The 20,653-nt window shown below is 39.1% G+C and overlaps 1 protein-coding gene across 1 annotated transcript in view; it reads left to right on the top strand.

Moving 5' to 3' along the window:
- NELL2 (neural EGFL like 2) overlaps nucleotides 1-20,653 on the top strand; it is a 154,065-nt gene that overhangs the window by 73,938 nt on the left and 59,474 nt on the right. Inside the window, exon 13 of the mRNA XM_065648237.1 lies at nucleotides 11,727-11,852. Coding sequence (XP_065504309.1) covers nucleotides 11,727-11,852 — 126 coding nt within the window. The remainder of the gene's footprint in view (nucleotides 1-11,726; nucleotides 11,853-20,653) is intronic.

The following is a 20,653-nucleotide window of genomic DNA, read 5'->3' as shown; positions in this document are numbered from 1 at the left end:
AGTTTGGCTTCTGTCCTAGAAAGAACTGGTGCTTTTCCAAATCTGTGTGATGTCTCTAGATACTGTTATGGTAGATACCTTTCTGTTTTATAATAATAATATTTGTTAATATTTATGTCACATTTAACTTTCCCTCAGAGGACTGTTAAAAGCAATACTTAAAGAGTTGGTATTTCTTCATTTACATGCTCTAAGCCTTATTCCAAGTACTCTGAAATCTATTTTCTGCCTCAGGTTATTATGCAATTTGAAATACCTTATGGGCAGGTTGGGTATGGATTATGCTGTGCTGCCCATGTGTAGGTGCTTTTGAGTATAGCATCCTTGGTGTATAGCCTACCTATCATCAACATTTTATAGAAACAGATGTTCTGATGAAGTGTAAGTAGTTTTCCCTGAAGCAACACCTGCAGTGCTCTCAAACTGATGATTGCCCTTTAGGAAGTATTATATTTTGAATAGTGTTCAATGCCCACTACAGTTGTAGTGACAGAGTCATGCTGAAAAACTTTTTAAGGATAAAGCTTGTGACTCTTGGCTATCAAGATACTCTGATACATCTAGAGGAGTGAAATATACCTATATTTCAAATAAGATGGATTTGCAAATAGTCTGCTGGTGGCAGCTTTAGGTATTCTTCCCAGATCCTTTAAGCTAAGCTGTTTTCATCCACTGTGCTGTGGCACTTTTGGCAGTCCACAAAAAATATGTTTGGGGAGGAGGTGTTACTTGTACCCTTTGGAGACTGCACTCGAAGTATTGCTTGAACTCTGATTTTCTGATTTAATAATACCACTCAACTATCTCTGTGCAAAATCTGATTTCACTTCAGAAGTGTTGCCAAGGATTGATGATTAAATAGACATGAGAGTAAGCTCAAGAAAGAAGATAGGAGAATACAGAAGTCTTCTAAAAGCACCAGGGCTGAACATCATCTGACAAAAACAGGTTATTTGCTTCTTTATCAAGAGGATTTTGCCCAATGCAGAGGCTGCTTTACATCATGTACTGATTGTGGCCGGGATGGAGTTAATTTTCTTCATAGCAACGTGTATGTTGCTGTGTTTTAGATTTGTGACTAGAACGGTGTTGATGACACAGGATGTTTTTGCTGTTGCTGAGCAGTTCTTGTGCAGTGCTAAGGCTGTCTCTGTTTTCTCACTTCCCCCACAGTGAGTGGGCTGGGGGTGGGCAAGAGGTTGGGAGGGGGCACAGCTGGGACAGCTGAGCCCAGCCGACTGAAGGGATATCCCAGACCCATACGACATCATGCTCAGGAGTAAAAACGGGGGTACTCTTTCTGAGGTGGCTGTTGCTCCAAGACTGGCTGGGCGTCACTCTGCTGGTGGGAGCTGGAGAGTAGTTGCCTCTGAATCACCTTTTTTTCCCCTTTTCTCAATTCACTTATTAAATGGTCTTTATCTCAACCCATGAGTTTTTTCTCACTTTTGCTCTTTTGATTCTCTCCCCCATCCCACTGGCAGGGGAAGTGAGCAAGCAGCTGGTGGGTGATGAATTGCTGAACAGGGTCAACCCTCCACACATCCCAAATTTACCTTAGGGGTGTGTGGACCCTAATGTTTATTTTCTGGTATTTGAGAATTTACTTGTACTAATTGCACATTACACAACCTAGATAACTTAACAATTTGGGATCATTTAATATTATTAAACAAATTTTTGTGAAACTATTTTCCATTTTTATTGTTATTTATGCTTTTTCCTCAGTGACTCTCCTAGTTTCTCTGATGTTGCCATGTTTGTCCCAGTTTCAAGTGTAGCAGTTGAAATGAGACCAAAGACTGAATGACTTCTACATTTGAGGATTACATCAGCTTAACTGATGATTGTCTCTCGAGGGGAGAAAGTCTTCAGTTTAGAAATCTACTTTTGAATAAGATGCTTGGTTTAAGTCATCATCAGTGGAGGGAACTAAGCAGTTTTAGAGGATGAATTGTCTCTTTCCAGAGTAGATATCTGAAGCATGTTGGAAGAGCCATTTGGCTGGACCTCATCAGGTTTCCCTCATCTCAGAGCTGTATGTCCTCATTCTGCTTGGAAAGATTTACTGATTTATCCCTATGTTTGGGTAAAAATACTAATGTATTATTCAACTCTCTTCCTCAACAACAGAAACATTACACTTCTTCACTTACCTAATTATTACAATCTATTAATCTTAGTGTTAATCCCGTTTTTACCTACTGGATTACAAAAATAAAGTACATTTTTAGAATGAGCCTGATTCCCACAGATTGCAGTGAAGAGAAGAAATCTTACAAGAGATAAATAGTAATACTCAAATTGCAATAGGATACGTGTTGCATCATATTGGCTGAGTGCAGTAATCAACAATGTGTATTTTTTTTAAGCAAGTGTAATGTTGATAAAATCTCAAGTTAGATAGAGAGCTCTGTAATGGAGATAAACCCCAGAGGATGAAAATATATTCTATTAAGTCCTCTAGGTCTTTAATAAGTAGTATTGGGCTATTTGCTAGCTTTGCTCTCTTCATAGTATGCACCATATTTTTGGGGTGAGAGTCTGGAATACTGCCAGTTTTGTGAAACTGAGAGGGTTATCCAAGCTTCTCCATTCATAAGTTCTTTTTTGTGAGTGAGATGTGGCAATAGCATCACATATAGCTAAGAAATAAAGATTTCCATCTCCATCAGCTGGCAGTGTTTGAGTCATTACCTTGTTATTTTGGGTTGGGTTGGAAAACTAATCAAGCAGAAAGAAAAACTTTTGCTCCAGGAGGGCAGAATATTATTTCCAAAGCTCTATTAAGAAGTAATTAAACATTATTAATATTAAATTTAAACTTTAATATTAAATAGTATTAATATATTGTTAATTATTAATATTTTTTCTTAGCAAAGACAGTGTTATCTTATTTCCATCTTTATGTTACTGAGAAATCTAAACACTAAGAATTACCATGCCAGTTCTAATGTGTCAATGTAGGCCAAATCCATCTTGTCTGCCATGGCTCCTACTCGGGAAGATAATAAAGCATATTTCTAACTTAAAGCGTACAAGCAGTATCCCTGACACCGTTTCATAAAGTGTGGTGCATACTGGGGTACAGATAGTCCTACCGCCTGTAGCAGTGGGATAATTTGTACATGTACAAATTGCAGGATGCAATTCAGTGTTATCTGATTTTAATTACTTCTACAGGAAGTATGATCAGACTGATTCTATCATCCACCCATAGCCAGGACTGACAGTGATGTTACTATGATAAAAAAAAGCTGAGACTAATCATATGAAGGGAGCCTCTTGGAAACTCTTTGAAACTGCTCTGTGCTACCAGTTCTTGTTTAGGAGATGCTTTGTTGTATTGAGAGCAGCCCTTTTCCACCAGCAGTAAAAGCATATATTGCATTTTGTTTTTAAATAAGAAATGAAGGTGGGTGCTTTCTTTCATACAAGTGGCTTAAATCTGCAACCTCAAAGCAAAAGAAAAAATACAACCTTAATTTTGTTTCCAGTTTTCACTAGTAGCTGGGAGTTGACTACTGAAAGAATTAGATGTTGTCACTGTGGTGAAATATGCACAGCCAGCTGGATGGTTTTCTTTTGTAACTTTTAAAACCTCAGTCTAAAAGTGCAACACGTCATAATGATACGTAGAGGCTGGATACCCAAGAGCTTGAACAAATGCCTGGCATTAAACCAAACTGAATTTAAAATAAATATTAATTTATGAAGAATGCAAAGCAACAGCAGCCACAGTGATTCTGTCTGCTATGGTGCTCTAAGTAATGTGGAATCATTTGAGAGACAGCTGAGTTGTGATATCACCACTTCCTTCTGTGGAGCAGGCAGTTATTTACTGAATAGATTGCAGGAATGTGCTGCATGCTTTAGACCCTATCCAAACCTTAAACAGTCTAACCCACCATCAAGGGCCTTACTACAGCTTGCAGGTATGTTGTGGTTTAACCTGGCAGGCAGCTGAACACCACACGGCCATTCACTCACTCTGCCTCAGTGGGATGAGGGGGAGAATCAGAAAAAAGTTAAAATGCACGGTTGAGATAAAGACATTTTAATAGGACAGGGAAGGAGTGAATGACAGTAATACTAAAAGAATATACAAAACTAGTGATGCACAATGCAATTGCTCACCACCTGCTGACTGATGCCCAGCGAGTCTCTGAGCAGCAGCTGCCACGTCCGGCCAACTCCCCCCAGTTTTTTTGTTCAGCATGATGTCATATGGTGTGGAATATCCTTTTGGCCAGTTACGATCACCTGTCCTGGCTGTGTCCCCTCCCAGCTTCTTGTGCATCCCCAGCCCACTTCTGGGCAGGGCAGTATGAAAAGCTAAAACATCCTTGGCTTAGTGGAAGCACTGCTCAGCAGCAACTAAAACATCAGTGTGTTATCAACATTATTCTCATCCTAAATCCAAACCACAGCACTATGCCAGCTACTAGGAAGGAAAATAACTCTATCCCAGCTGAAACCAGGACAAGATACTATCCTGTTACGTGTGCTTCTGTCTTTTGATGAGGAGTTTTAAAATACACATGTGCAGTACAGTCTGAGCTGTCTCTTCCTGTGGATAATCTGATATATATTTGTAGTTTCTGCGTAAAAATATTAATGCCCCTTATTCCCCTTTTAAAATAAGGGAAAACAAAAACACTAGCAGTGGCAAGTATTTCTAAATTCTTGACGTTCACAATTCAAAATTATGAGTAGCTGTCGTACTTTAAAAAGAAGAAAAAGATTATTTTGCATTTCAAATATAAAGACCTATTTCTAACCAAGTGCAGTGTTGAAGGGGGATGGATCATGGACTGGGGTTTCAGTAAGTTGATTTTTGGAATTCTCTAATTAATCATATACAACATCCTTTTTATTCACAGTATTCAGCTACATCAGACTAGTTATTTGATGCCTAAGGAAAGCCCCCCTGAGATGCTTTCATGTCTGACAGATAACTATGTATAATTACTTGTTTTATCATTTATACACTACCATATGAATTAATTATAAGACATTAAATAGTAAGAAGATGCAGTTTGCCAAGGAAAACATTACATGATGGTAGACAATATTTGTTTTCAAAAATTTCCTGTGTGATATATATTTTTTAAACTACATAATGTATGTGGAGTCCAGTAATGTTTTCATGAGACTGAGATGCAGATGTCATTTTCTACCAAGCAACTCACTTGCATGGGCTGCTGTTGAACAGTATCTCCTACTGCATGTTCAACAAGGACAGTTTTATCTCAACGGTCTGTCTTCCTTTCCAAAAACTGGGGCAAGTTGAAATAAAAACAACTCTTTGTACTGTTAAAAATGATATTTCTGAAATGCTGTAATGTTGTATTGTGTCCTTTCAAAGCCGTATAGAGCTTCTGTCAAGGAATGTAGACCTCGAGTGACTTTGCCTTTATTTTAAAAGTACTTCCTATCCTAATAGCCCCTTCTCAGGCTGCAGGAGATGGACAGAAATAATGAACTTAAACAAAGATCAGAGATTTAAAATAATGTGGATGGAAAAGCACCACAACGTGTACAATGTGTGTATGAGTTATCTATGCAGTTTAGTTTTGGGTGAGGAAAGAGCCCACCTTATGTGAAGATCCAATAATTAGAATTTATTTTAAGTCCAACAGATGCTTTAGCAGTCTAGTTAAGACATAACAACCTCTTATTAGTTCAGTTACAACAGTGCTAACACTTATAATCCAGCTCACCCAGTTTCTCTTAAGGTCCGTTAATAATTCAATAAAAATCAATAGATATAAGTGGCTGCCCATTTCCTCTTACCCTCCCTACACATGGCTAGAGTGACTTGTTAGTGGCCCAGGTTCTTTGCTCGGAGCAGCATGATGGGGTGGTGGAAAGTTGTTTTGTTTTTGCTCCTTGGTCTTTGTGTATCCCTGAGTATGTTTTATTAACAACTTAGTGCATGGGGTATGTTCTTGTAGTGGGTTCATAAGGTTAGTTATATTGTGATTTCTTAGGTTTTAGTGCTTTCTCTTTTGGGGGAGGAGAGAGACACAAATACAGAAAGGTTGGAAAAATAAAAATAATAATAACCCAAACAACAACAAAAAACAAAGGTAGATCATATATGTGTGAACACTTGGTAATTTAGCTGTTGGAGCTAGGGCTTTTACTGACTGTTGTTAACACCAAAGGCGCAGGGCTATATATATATATAGGTGTATAGATATAGATATATATAAAAGGAGAAGAAAAAGTCTAAGATTATCTATAGAGGGTATGAGTGATGACAACTATGGTGGTGCAGTCAGCTGGAATAAATAACGTGTGAGATTGTGAGAAAATAGACAATTTTGATGGAAGTTGATGTTAACATCCTTTGTGGAATATGTCAGTCGGAAAAACTGCTGCATTGGATTTGATAGAGAAAAGCAAAACAAAAGTGCAGTGATCGGTTTGTGACTGACTGCAGTAACAGCAGAAGTCAAATCATAGACTTGCCTGGTGGGGGAGAGCCTAGAAATAGTAGTGGGAGGAGGAGGAGCAAGGGCTGTGCCAGAGCCCTGAGATATTTTGTCCTCTTAGACAGCAAGTGAGAAAGGGTACACGCAAGAAGAGACACATAGGAGGATAGTGTTGTGGAAACCAAAGCATGCGAGATACTGAAACCAGGTTGTAGCTGGAAGCAAAGGGAGCCTGCAGAGAACAGGAGCTCAGAAATATGGTCAGGGAAGTGGGAGACACCCTACTGTGAACACTTTTATTGGAGCAATGGACTGGAAAGTTTTACTATACTAAACACTTGAGCAATTGGGAAGTAAGAGTTTGAGGCTGAGTTAGTGTGTTTGGCGATGAAAGGAAAAAGCCTGATCTTTTCACAGATGGGTAAGCTGGTGGGAGCTTCCTTCAAAGTAATGGAAGTTGTGGTCTATGTTTTTTCTTTTAAGGAGGAGGAGTTGATGAGGGGATGGTTTGAAGACAGGAGGAGAGAGACAAAGTGAGCAAGATCTGGAGGGAGGACCAAACTTACTCAGGTAGAAAATGGGTGACGGAGGAAAACAGCAGAAAAGCTTGATGTCAGAGGTAGAAGGTGAGAAAAGAAGGGCTATTCCCTATCAAGGGAAGGCAAAAAGAAAGAAAAAGGACAGAACTTTTTTTTCTTTGTCACCCTGTCAAGGATGCGGGACAGGTTGTGTCGGTTTTAAGTCCACGTTTATCTTTTGCAATGGTAACGGTTGTTATGATTGGACACTGTTCATTCTCCTCTTTCATAGTCCCTTAATTGCTGAGTAACTTCTGCTGATCTTGTTATGTCCTTTTTCTAAGCCAGGGCCCAGATGAGAAAGTCTCAACCTTTCCCAGCTTGTCTATTTCTGTACGAGTCAGGTCAGTAGTGATAAAAATAAGGGCCTGAAAGACCTTTATGGTGACCATTGTTACCAACATCCATCCTTGTGATTCTCAGCAGAGGCCCAAGATTCGCAGGAATGGTGCCTAAATGGTGCCCTTGCTCTTAGCTATGGAGACCTCGGGTCAGGATGGAAGTTTGCTGAGGAGGGTGTGTGGGAGAGGTGGAAAAGCATTACTCTCTTTAGCAGGTAAATATGGGGTGTCATATTTATGGGCTGCAAAGGCAGAACCTTTCATTAACACAAAAAACCGTGGTTTTTTGCTTGTTTTTAAATTGTAGATCTAATCTACTCTGCTCCTGTGTTCAGGGTATTTTTTTTTTATGCACTTACAAAATAAATTTTTATATATAAAGCTTTTTATGCTCCTGCTTGCTGTCTTCCTAGCTACTGAGTATTATTTGTTGAAAAATCCTGCAAAGCATCTCCCTGCCCACCGTATGCCTCTGTAAGTGTGATCAGGGAGATCACCGATGCTGGATACCGTTGAATTTTAAAGGCAATGGCTGGAGGCAGGGTGCTATCCATAAAGGATCATCCTCATTTCTGGAAATAGCCTCCTCTCTTTACAGCCCAGATTTACTGAATTACTACCAGACTCGTTTGTTCTGGCAGGCTTTTGTGGTGGATAAAGGCAATGATGGATAGTGAGGCCTAAGGAGAGGCTTTGTTTGTTAGCGTGAGGCTTCGGTCAACAATGATTTATAGATTGCAGGTCAAGTTCTCTTCTTATTAATGGGATTGTAAAACATAACTGGGAATTTCACTCTGGGGAAGCAAACTCATTAGGGTGCGGGAGGAAGGGAATACAGAGGAACTTTTCCTGGGTTATGTATTTTGCATCAATTTTGTTTGAATGCTTGAGGGGATAAAGAAAGGAAATTTTTTTTTGTTTTGATGTTTTTGCAAGTGTAAATAAATCATTGAAGTGCAGATTCCAAGCACTTTTGCAGTAACCAATTTTCTCAGAGATGCCTCTTTTATCTGTTCCACTGGGAACAGAGCAGGTTGATGATCTCCATGACTACATTGTTGTCAGTACATCACAGCTGGTGGCTCAGTATCACATCACAGACTTGAAGCACACAAGTCTTTATTGTTGAATGTGTACAGCCATTGGAGTGGTGCATTCATCCTGTTGATCTGACTTCAGCATCTTACTGGCTAAACAATAAGACATTAATGTGCATTAATATGCTAACTAGGCTTTTTGGCAGGGGAAAATTAAGATAAATGCATCAGGTTTTCTGTTATACTTAGTGCATTTGTATTCAAAGGTGAATAAAAGGCTACACCAGTGTTTCAACCAGGAAGGAGGATGAAAAAGCTTTTATTTTGGTAGCTTTGAAAGAGAACAGTTGTTGCGCTCTTTCCTTGCCCCAGATCACTCTTCCTTGATCTGTAATACCTTAACCTAATGTATATGAAGCTTATATATGGAGTGCTAAAGGGGGAATGGAATTGCATGTTTCTAGTGTGGTCAATCTCTGTGTAAATAGTTGTCATTTGACTGTTATTTTACTCTTTTTGTATGAATTATCTTTTGTGGTGATATAATTTAGTGCTGAAGTTGCAAACTGTTTGTAAAAGCAACTTTTTATCAGCTGTGTGTCCATGGTGTACAGCAATGGAGTTTTGATGCTTGATTTGGGTCTTTAGGTGCCAATGTAATATAATAATGTGATAGTAGCAATAATAATAACAACAACTTTATTTCATTTGCATTCTGTGTAGGTTTCCTAGAGAGATGGGTGGGAAAGAGTTTTGTTTTCCAGTGAGTGTTTGAAAAATGTGGACAATATCTTTGCAAATGAGTTTGAAAAAAAAATCAGATTTGTTCAAATGAAACAATTCGATCTGAAGTTAACCTCATCAGTTGTGGGGTGGGGGTTTTTTGTAACAATTGAGCAAGCAAGGTTTTGAAATAAAGGCAATTATAAATAAAACATTTTGCAAAACCTCAATATGTGGTGTGTTGGCAAAATCAAAGCTTTTATTAGAATGCTTCTAAATTAGGAGGTTTGAATCAAAGTAGCTCTGGCTTTAAGTTTTCACTGCAAAATGAAAACCATTAGTGTTTTGTGTCTCCTGTGGCTATTTACCTGCCAAAGCAATCATTAATATAGTTTTAAGAAAGTTCTATTTAATGCTTTTGAGACTTTGGATCTTTAAGTAGAATTTTTTGAGGGTGCCAAAGCAGTTTGTTGATGCCAAGAACATAAGGCCTCTAATCACTCGAAGACTGATGTTGTTACTTAAATACAAATCAACACCATTAATTTAATATGGAGTTGTCAGCTAGAACCACGAAAGACACGAGTTGCATCATTTGTGGTAGTAGCTGGGGCATATGTTGTAACTGCTGGCTGGTTTTGTGAACTGCGCTTTAATGTTTCTGCTGAACATCCGTACATCAGGAGATCTGTGCCATTTTCCACTTCCCATGCAAAACCAGCTTCCTCTCTGGTAGTCTTGTGATTGTTTTTTGTTTTCGTTTTTTTAATTTTTCTTTCTTAGATGACTATCACTAGATGTGTTTTAAGCCTTAGTATGCTCACTGTGCTGACCGTAAACACACATTTATTTGTGTATATGTGTACGTACATGAAAATTATGAAATCAGCTTTTCAAAACCAACACCCTAATAGAGCTATGATGCTTCCATGCCTGCAAAGCTTACAGGGAAAGGAAGGGATGGAAACCAGCTGAAGTATATTGGATGTGGAACTGAATTTGTGCAAAACAAGCTGGCCTCACCACCCTGAGCATTCACAGTGGACACCCTCATGGTTTGTAGCCAACTGGCCCCAGCTTCTCCAGCAGAATCCAGCAGAACAGTTGCACTGTGCAGAGAGCTGGGGAAAATAGAAGGTTTTTTCAAAACTGAGTCAAATTGGGAAATGACTACAGAATTGTTAATATTCCTTGTGCTGCATTGTTTTGTACTGGAAGGCAAATTTTCTTCTGGGAATGTAAAGGGGGAAAAAAAAGCAGGCAAGGAGTGCAGCTGGTAAGCACTATTGATTTAAAGACACTAGGGAGTGAGGAAGAATTGGGAGACAGGCATACAACCTAAGCAGCAGTAAATTACAGGAGTTAACACTGCTGCCATTTAGCATCACAGCATTAAGAAGTCAACCTTGATTTGAGTTCATATATCAAGTCTGTTGTTTCGAACTATCATCAGATTCTGGAACACAATACTGCTTTACATCCAGAGATTTTTTTTTCCAACTCTGAAAGCTGTAAACATAATTGAAAACAGGGAGGAGATAAAAGATGATGAGCAGGAAAAAAAGCAAGCCAAAAATAACCCTTTTGATTTTTAACATACTTTTATAGCAAGGTTCAGTGGCACATCACATGACAATATAACTAGATGTACAGAGCATCTCAGTAATGCTGTCTTTATCATTAGTATTACAGGAACAGCGTGCTACTGAGCACTTCCAAATTAATATAGCTTTTCTTTGTGACATAATAATAGTGTACAGAAGGGTTTTTTTTGTTATTTGCGGTGCTTTTTTTGTTTTACCATTGAAATATAACCTGCTATAAGAAATATGCCTGATTTTGCAGCCCAAGGGAGTACCAAAACCAGTCAGGTTTTGAAGTCAATGCCTACAGTGGTTTATATCTAGGACATTATACTGCATCAGGTATTCCACCCTAACAAGTTGCAGTTTCTTCTGTCAGAGCAGATCTTTATATAAATCAGATTCTTTCATGTTGATTTCAGATATAGTGCACGTATATGTATCTATATACATATGTGTAGATGTGTTTATATGTACCAAAATAAATGTTTCGTTACTTTGTTGTTCTAAGAGAAACTTATTATATAATAAGTTCCAATGCTTTTTCAGATATTACCATGCTCCTTCCAGTTTCTTCCCAAGCAACAATGCCTATTAGAGGCATAATGGTATGTCTATAGTAGTGTGCTTGTATACAGATGACTGCCTTGACTATATAGGTACAGTGATGGATGACATTGTAGTGCTGAGGCAGTTGGTCTGTTGTTTGGGACCCCAGTTACTTGTTTTATTCTTCTTTAAATCGTAGGAATAACATCATAGGCACTTCAAAAGGAAAGATGTAAGCCAATGTAATCTTCTTTGTAACTCCACTAACAGCTGTTCACTGAAAGCTCATGCTGATTCTCTTGTTTGAACACTCGAAGGAGCTTTTTTAAAGGAGAAAGCCAAAAAACTTTCCAAAATGCATTGTTGTTCAAGTAACTTTTGAATCTAACCCACTACTGATGGAAGTGAATAGCGGTATATTGAGAGGTTGCAAAGAACACTGCTGATTTTGACTCATGTTCCTCTTTATTCACAGATATTGATGAGTGTGCTGAAGGACGGCACTACTGTCGTGAGAATACCATGTGTGTAAATACACCAGGATCCTTTATGTGCATCTGCGAAACAGGATATATACGCATTGATGATTATTCATGTACAGGTAAGAGCTTTATATTTGTGAAAGGGAACAACAGGGTGATGGTATGTAGGAAGACTAATATGATTCTTCTGAAGTTAATCTTTGTTAGAGTCACAGAACATCTACACAAATTGTTAAACACAGTAAACACCAAAATAGTTACAAGGATACAGGACAGAAAAGCTGATGCATTTTTCAGATTATGTGGACGTTGTATCGTTTGCCTGAAATTGCAAGGTAGTTGGGATTGTCTCATAGGTGTGCATGGTTTTGGGTGCTGATCCAAAAGGTGAAGGGAAGAGGCTAAAGGAAAAAATAAGAGAGCAAAACTAGTGCTATGGATAACTCAGTTTCCATGCATACCAGTGCAACTTCACTTGGAGTATAATGTCTCGTCTGCAAACCTTTGATGGAGTTGAATTTGCTGCATATTAGAAGTGGCTGTTTCCTCATTTTGAATTCTCCTGCATTGAGGAGGTTCCCCAGCTGAATCCTGAGTGCAGAGGGCAGGAGCTCTGCCTGCCTCGAGCCAATGGACAACATGGTTGGCCTTATCTCTATATCTTCCCTCTTTGCTCTACTGCCAGTGGGTACTCTAGAGGAGATGTTGGGGTCGTACTGACTTTCTGTCTTCTACTCTTCTTTTATTGCAAGGTATTTTGGGGTTATGGAATGAACACTGAACATTTAAAACAGACTTCTGTGTCAGATCCAGGCTGGCTGTAAGTGTTCCTGGGAGGAATGTGTTTTTTCCTACTAGACAAATAAAGCAAATATGATTAAAAGATGTGGCACTTTCTCTCGGTGAAGAAGAACGTGTGTGAACAAAATAGTACCACTTTTTTGTGTGCACAGGGAACCACATTAGCTCTATCTGGCTATAAATGGATGAGAGTATTCAGGATGTGAAGACAGTACTGCGAAGTTCATTTCTAAATTTATTTAATTCTGCCCATTATGTCTTGCCATTTTTGAGCATCAATGATATGTCTTGGTAGAGAAACAACCTCTTTATAAACTGTGATAATTTACTTGCTCAAACATACACAGCACTCAGGGGCATGGAATTGAAACCACATATATGTGATTTTTCTGCATAATGTCTTATCTGTACTTTACATTCCTCCCACTTACACTGACAAAACTATTTTACTGCATGAAGCCCAGTTCTTGAAGGACCAAGTTATAGGCTGCTTGCAACAGGTCCTTTCTGAAGCAATCAGTATGTTTCTGATCACTCCCTCCTGTTTCCCACACTCTCAGCTGAGTAAAGCAATTGTTTCACTATCTGCCAAGTGTGAATGTTGGGATTATTTTAGAATTGACTTTATCTAAATCACTGTGATATTTTTTCTGCTTTGCTTCCCTTAATGTGCTGTTCTGATTGAACTCTGCAAATGGTAAACCATCAAAAAATAACTTCACAGGGGCATTTGGTGCCTATAAATATAACGAAGGTATTTCTCAGTACTCTGCACATTGTATTCCTCAGATTTGCTGAAATATACTGTTGTGAAATTCAGTGTAGTTTAAGAGCGCTGGACAGTCAAACTGGTGTAAAACCTGCTGGAAATCCATTACAGATCTCACATTCCAAACTGAGTTTAGCTCCACATTTGTAAATAATAGTTTCCTGTGAAATCAGCCTGATGGGTGACAAACTGAATGATTTATTTTCCACCTTTCCCTTGATCAAGCTGGGAAAAGTTAATGCTAAAGGAAGTGAAGCAAATGAAATAGTTTTGTAAGATTTCAAGCCTTAAGACTTACTAGGCCTGGTGAACTGTAAATCACACAGTGACTTTCTGTATGTCTGATCAATGCCACTTGCTGTCATTTGGGACCTGGAGTTGTTCTTGACTTAAATTATAGTGAATTTTACTTAAATTATAGTGAATTTTGAATACTGAGAGGCAACCACAAGGATGCAATGAATTTCCACGAATGGCAACCCGACATCATTAAGTGTATGTGTCACAAAGTAACTGCATTTTTTTTCTGGTTCCACAACTAGTGTGAGCACCTCCCATGGAGGCACTGGTCAGTTACTGAAGTATGTGGACTTCTGAGACACTTGCATGGCATATCCACCCAACAAGTAGTGAGTGACAGGTTAATTTTGTTTTAAAAATTGAAGGAAACACAGGATACATTTTAAGGCCCACGCTTTGATCAGTAAATGTCATTTTGTGCTTGTTTCAGTCTTGATGAGTGAGATTGAGAGCATTTACATTATAGCACTGTATTAAAGCAGGTGGCATGTATATATATAAAACCTATATATAGGTTTTTCACCCCTCAAAATATTCTTTGCTCTTTGCTGGTTTTGTCATCTATTAAAGGTCCTGATTTTGGACTTCTGTGTGCACCCATTTGCCCAGCTATAAATCTAAGGTGAAATGAATCCAAGTAGGGAGGGTATGTTGCTGTGGGTTTAACATGGAAGTTTTAAACTACTAGATTGCTTAGTATTGTCTCTTCAGAAGAAACTTGCTCTGTTCTGAGAACCAGCAAAAGCTCGGTGTAGTAGCAACACTGGTGGTGTTTGCAGGACATTGCTGAAAGCTGTGTATGTTAATAAATCAGTGCAAAATAACTGGGAAGGCATTTATGATGCTAATGATAGTACTTTTCTCTCCTGCAGACAGACCAGCAGGTTTAGTCTAGGCTCTTATGCTTGGGTATATCTGACTTTTCATTAGCATGATTTTCTCTTACAGCATACTGCCATATTTTAAAGCAAATACTTTACAAGAAAAACTCATTATGCTTCCCTTTACTGTCTTTTTTTGTTTGTTTGTTTGTTTGTTTTTAATTTAAGTAGAGCCTTAATGACATTCAGCTAAACAAATGATATCTAGGGCTTGAGAAGGAAAAGTATTTTCCAAATATGTTTTGTTTAGAGAATCAAGGCATTAAAGTGTGTTAGGGATCCCAACCTGTCTCAGCCAACTTTGCATTTGCCCTATTTAAGTCCGTCAATTTAATTTGCTTTTTCTGATCGTAGAAAGCAGCAAGTAGAAATCTTTCCACTTTGAGAAGTGACATACCAACTTGCCCATGCCCAGCACACCTCACTGTGCATCACGAGCTACTGGCACATTCACTGCTGCTGGGAATTATTTTGGTTAAGCTCAATTCTCTTGTCATAATCGTGCTAGTTCTTGAAGTTAAGAGCATAAACCAAGCCTTTTTATCTGGCAGAAAAGCAGGAGAGTAAGGAGAAAAGCAATCATGATAGACCAAAAAGGCAGAGCTCTGCAAATTAAGGAGATATTTTTGAAAGCTTTTGTGAAGAGTACTCTGTTTAACTTGGCATATCTGTGAAAGTAAGGCTGTGCACTTCCTTAACAGAATTTTCTGGGTTTTCCATATTTCTTTTTAGTTCTAATAATCAAATTTATTGTAGAAGCTGCACAGAACAGGTGATGTATTCCATTGTCTGTACAAAAACCTACTGTTTACATCTGGCAAAAATGAAAAGTGGGAAAGATGTCTGTAAAAGAAATGTTATTTTAAAACCAGTTCAAACACTGATATGCAAAATGTGTTTACATTCATACCATTGAATAGTCTGTTTTATTTAGTTTATGCAAACAGTGGGTATCGTAGGACATAACTTCTGCATTGCTCTTTTCTGTTTTCCTTGAGATAGCTGGAAGCATCAGCTTTGACAGCATAAGTTTTCAGCTACTGCTGAAGGGTGTTTATAAAGATGCCTCTTGCCAACTAGTTGTGAGAGCTGTGCTGCAGAACCCTCACACAGACATGTCTTGTGCGCAAAGGCCATCCTCAGTATTTTAGGGAAACCTTGGTACTGCAAAAACTACAAAAGGCTCCAGGACTTAACTTTGGTGTGGTTGTATAGTATGCAGTGCTGTTCAAATCTCTCAGTACTCGTGTATGGAGAGTCCAATGCACTTTAGTTTTTGCCGGTGTTTGCAACTAAATTTGGTGACTCAACCCTCTTTTGCCCTCTGCAGAATTTAAAGTTCTTGGCAAGTCTTTATTTGCATCATTGACAATTCTGGGTTTAACTTGCTGGCTGAACTATCAGTGAAACTGAAGAGGAGGCAGATTTTTAATCCATTTCAGGAATAACAAGAAGGGGGCAAACAAGTGGTAGCTGACCCTGCGTGTTGCTAAATGTTAAATTTTTAAAATTTTAAAAATTACCTTTGTAATGCTGTGTCATCAAATCCAGTTATGGAACCGTAGCTGGGGATAAAATAGCTGACTTACTGTAAGCTAGACCAGAAGCTCTGATAGCACATCCTTGGGAATGTTACTAAGCAGGAAGAAAATGTTCTGTAGCTTGGCATGAATATATCATTGTTTGCACAGATAGCTGAAGCACAGGAAGGAGATGTTGAAAAATTATACCTGAACCTTGATTAGGCAGGTTGCGATGTGAGTGATGTCCATGCAGCTTGCTGGCAGACTAACGTAAAATGCCTTATTGTTCCATTCTATGCACACATATATAATTCAGCAGTCATTGATCAAAATAGAAAAGAGACATAAAATCAGTGACATTGAAGGGTTTTTCTCCTGTATGAGACATTTGAAAAGAAATCTGTGCTATCTATCTCTGTCAGAGTCCTGGGCACAAAAGACTGATTTTTCAGCATATAGCTGCTTCCAAAACAGCTCCAGTCTCTTTCTTCCTGGCATGTTTATTGCAAGTTTTACAATAGATCTGAATTACATTTTGATTTTCACAACAAAGGATGTAATGAAGACATCAATTTCAGATTTTGTTATTTGTATTCGTCTTGGAAGCAAGATTTGCAGGGTTAGATTGAGTTAGTCACAACGATATTTACACAGAAATCCGTTGTTCGTGACTGATTTTATGTTCAGAAATCAATCATAGCTTTGAGAAAGGGAGATGAGTCCTAAGCTGCACCCATATGCCAAATGGGTGCAGAAACTGCAAATTAAAGGCATAAAAAATATGCCTTGGGCTACCATGCTTTCCCTACATTGGTGTTGTCTCATTTCCCTTCCACTTTGCTTCACAGAACCTGATGGTATTGCGCTGGGGGAAGGAAGGCAGAAAATGGCATGAGTCTTAGCTGGGGTAGCATCATGCTGCACCACCACCGTTAGATATGATTCAATCTGAACACTTTAGTGCATCCTTACTCTGCCTGGGATTACGAAAATGCACAGGCTGTTTTCTTGGCTGGAAAAAATAAAGTTTTCATTCTAGAAACAAGGATGCAGCCAGTGTCACCTCCAGTCTTTCAGGTTGCTGTGTAACCTGCAGCTTGTAGCAGTGCTCTGAACAGCACAATACCTATCCTTTCCTGCACCTTTTTTTTTTTTTCTTAATAGAAAAGGGAGAAGTTAGGAAATGAGAGATGTGAGTTCTCTCTTTTTCACACTTAACTCTAACAGTGAGGAGTTCCGACTAACCACAGTGGATGGTTAATCGTGTTGAGTCTGAACAGATGTCTTCAGTTTCCTGCCTTGGGACCACTCACCTGTTTAAGTAACCCATCAAAAATGGAACAGAAGAAAGACAACTCTGTGAGATGTAGTTCATCCTCCCAAGGTCGTATTAGGACAGAGGAAGATGCATGTCATGGCCTGGAGAAGCCATGGATTTTCTGAGCCCCAGAAAGCAAAAAAGCTGTTCGGCTTTCCAGACAGCAAAAAAGGGGGAAGGGGAGATGACTCTGGTGGAAGTGCTGGTGATGTGCTCAGCCTCTCCCATGGTGGGGAGTCCCTGGGATGATGTGGAGAAGGTAACACAGCTGATGTTACCCACCTGGAGAATTCCTCCCTGGGGGCTGTTTTGTGTTTCAAATTAGTGGTACTGGAGAGGGAGGCATTGGGGCTCCCCATGGGTACCCTGTTATGGTATCTTCAGTTGACTCACTCTGTATGTGTGATCTGGTTAAGATGATAAATGACCAAATGTAAGATGGACATAGGAAGTATGGATTGTATGGATTGTGTTAATATATAAATGAGACTCTCTCAATTAATGTTTGTACATGCTATCCTCTATGGAGTTTAGTACATGATATGTTACCTTTTTTTTTTTTCGGAGAGGGAAGTGAACAATCTATAACTTTGTACCCTGACACCAGTGAGGTTTTACAATTATGCTGTACTTTGGCAGGAAATACATGTGAATTCTTAACTGATTAATTATTAAAAGCCTATCAGGCATGTGCAAATCGTGGCCTACTTCTTCCAGACACGGTCCGGCAATGTGAGCAGCCGCGTCCATCCCCGCAGCAGTGCTGGGCTGTGTGGGACAGCTCTCGCGGCAGAGCTGGGCGCTCACATACATGGTTTAGATGCATGCAGACCTTGTAACTTATTTTCATAACCGTTTTGCTAAATCCGTTCCTGACGATTTTGCCTTTCATTTTCACTTAAGCCAAGTCATGGTTATTTTTTGCTACTGCTTGCTTTTAGAAAGAATTTGCTTAGAAGCCAAAGGAAATGGCAAAATAGGTGGAGGTTCTAAGTCTGTGAGGTGGTTATTGTGCATCACAGCCTGGTACCATCACATTTTTGCTCCTGACTTTTTCTGACTTTTGTTTTCTGACTTATAAAGAAAATCGTGAAGGATTTTTATATAACACACCATGACTGTGGTGGGAACATCTGCAGGGTTTGTTCTTCAGAGGATAAATAGACGGAAGGCCTGAAGTACTGCTTTAGAAATAAAAGGACTGAGTGGAATAGATGGCTGGCTTTAGTCTTCACGCTTTTTGACTTGGCCGTATAGAAGGCCTACTCAAAGCAATGAGAGATGTGTTGAACTCACTGGGCTTTAACTAGGTGTATCCAGCTGGACCTTGTTAGGCCTCCCTCCTCCTCTGCCCCAGCCTAAGTCTTTATGAGTCTCAGAGATTTTTCTAACAATGCTTTTCTGAAAGTGGTGTCAGTGCATTCAGCAGCATTTAATTTTTTTCTGCAGTAGCCTCTTACAGTAAACTGATGTCTAATAATTGTTTTCACATAAATTACCAAGAAGCATGGTGGTAGAAAGTTGAGTGACACCTGAAATGTTAATTCTTTGGAATACTGGCAGCTCTGCATATTTTTCAAATCAAATTAAATCACAAATCTGTTGCAAATTGGAAGGAATTCCAAGACCAACATTAAAATAATTAAGGGTCTGGGGAGGCTGACTTGACATATGGTAAAGATTTAAGGAGAAAACTACACATTTAGCTGCATAACGATACTGAATATGCAAAAAGTAGGAATTATTATAACAATAGTACTAATTAATAATTACTTGGAGGATTTCAATAGTAAAGGGGAAAATGTAGAGGAAAGGCCTGCACCACTGCAGATCAGTAGCCAGTACGTTTGACATTAGTTTTTCATGTCTGAGCCATATTCCTTGCTTTTCAATGGTACTGTGGGATGACTGAAACAAACTCACCTCAACATAATGCACAGAAAACAGATTGTCACATTTAGCCCGTTCTCTGCTCATGCATCTGATACTCTTTCACCTACCTTTGTGCTTTTTTTTCCCATGCAGCCATTAATGTTTTCTCACTTTGGTTTGCCAACAGGCCACATTGTTGTGATTTATTTTACACTTGCTTTGCCCACAGCAATCAAGCTTCTGTCCTTCCTGAGCCTTCCTGTTTGTTCCGTTCTTGTAGATAGCTGTGGCTTAGAAACAACCTACATATCTGCTTGGATTTCAGCTAATGCCACTGGTGATGTCCCCACTTAAGAAAGATACCTGTTAGTTTGGTATTTTGCTAATAATTGATATGTGGTGGGTTTTTTGAGTGTTTGTTTGTGTGTGTGTGTATGAAAAAGGATTTTAAAGAAACATCTCTGGGATACTTCTATCATCATGCTGGTGCTGGGTCAGGAGATGACAGGCTAATGATGTTCTCCAGGGAGTGGGAGACTCTTTTCTTTTAGAACTGCCAAACTTCCTCCACTGCTTTTGAACATGAAGTGTTAAAAGTATAGTTATAGTCCTCAGTAGAAACTGAAGTTACCTTTAGAGCCTTCTCCCTCTCCTCTCCCTCTCCTCTCCCCAATACTAGTTGTGTACATCTGATAAAATTCTGCTTTGTATGTGCCAGTGCCCAGTTTTCACTGTCCCATCAGCCAGGAAATGAACTCAAGACTATTTTTTTTAGTATAGCCAAAGGAAGAATCTTACCTCCTTTTCCTCCTTTAATGCTTTGTTTGCCAGGTGGTGCTTATGAGGAAACAGAGGTAGCGTCTTAGCAATGCCAGTGCAGCCCATCCTTATCCCCTGAGTGCAGATGCCTCCACTGTGGGAGCAACCAGTCTGGCATCTGGGTGGACTTGAAATGTCAGTAACAGGGACCTGTGATTTTGTTGAAATAACACGGGTCAATACTGTTTATGATTCATATCCCCAGATTATCAGGGGTTTTGCTAGCTGCGCAGTTGTTACCCTCTGCTTTTTGCAAGATACAGCTATTTTTGAGGGGAGAATACACTCCGTGTCACATGTTTATTTTATTACCATAGTACTCTGACACACTTTGGATGAATGATTCCTCTTGGCATCTAGAAGCTCAAGTTCATAAAAGTGCATCTGCCTGTGGGCTTCCATGCAGATTTCACTGGTTTATTTTTGATTTGTAAATCCATCAATTGTTTGGGACATCAGCAGTATGAGAAATCTCCTTTTTTTCCTACACTGTGCAGCAGAAGTGACATTTAGTGGCAGGCATACTTGAGAAGAAGTTTTGCTGAACTGCTTGTGAGGATGCTGAAGGTGAAATTCATCTTTAATCCCTAGGCCACAAGCCAGGTGAAATTCCAGACTTGCAATACATTACTTCCAG

This window comes from Caloenas nicobarica, chromosome 1 (assembly GCF_036013445.1).
Source record: "Caloenas nicobarica isolate bCalNic1 chromosome 1, bCalNic1.hap1, whole genome shotgun sequence".
NCBI lineage: Eukaryota > Metazoa > Chordata > Aves > Columbiformes > Columbidae > Caloenas > Caloenas nicobarica.
Note: the sequence above shows the minus strand (reverse complement) of the source record. Positions and strands in the feature narration are given on the sequence as shown.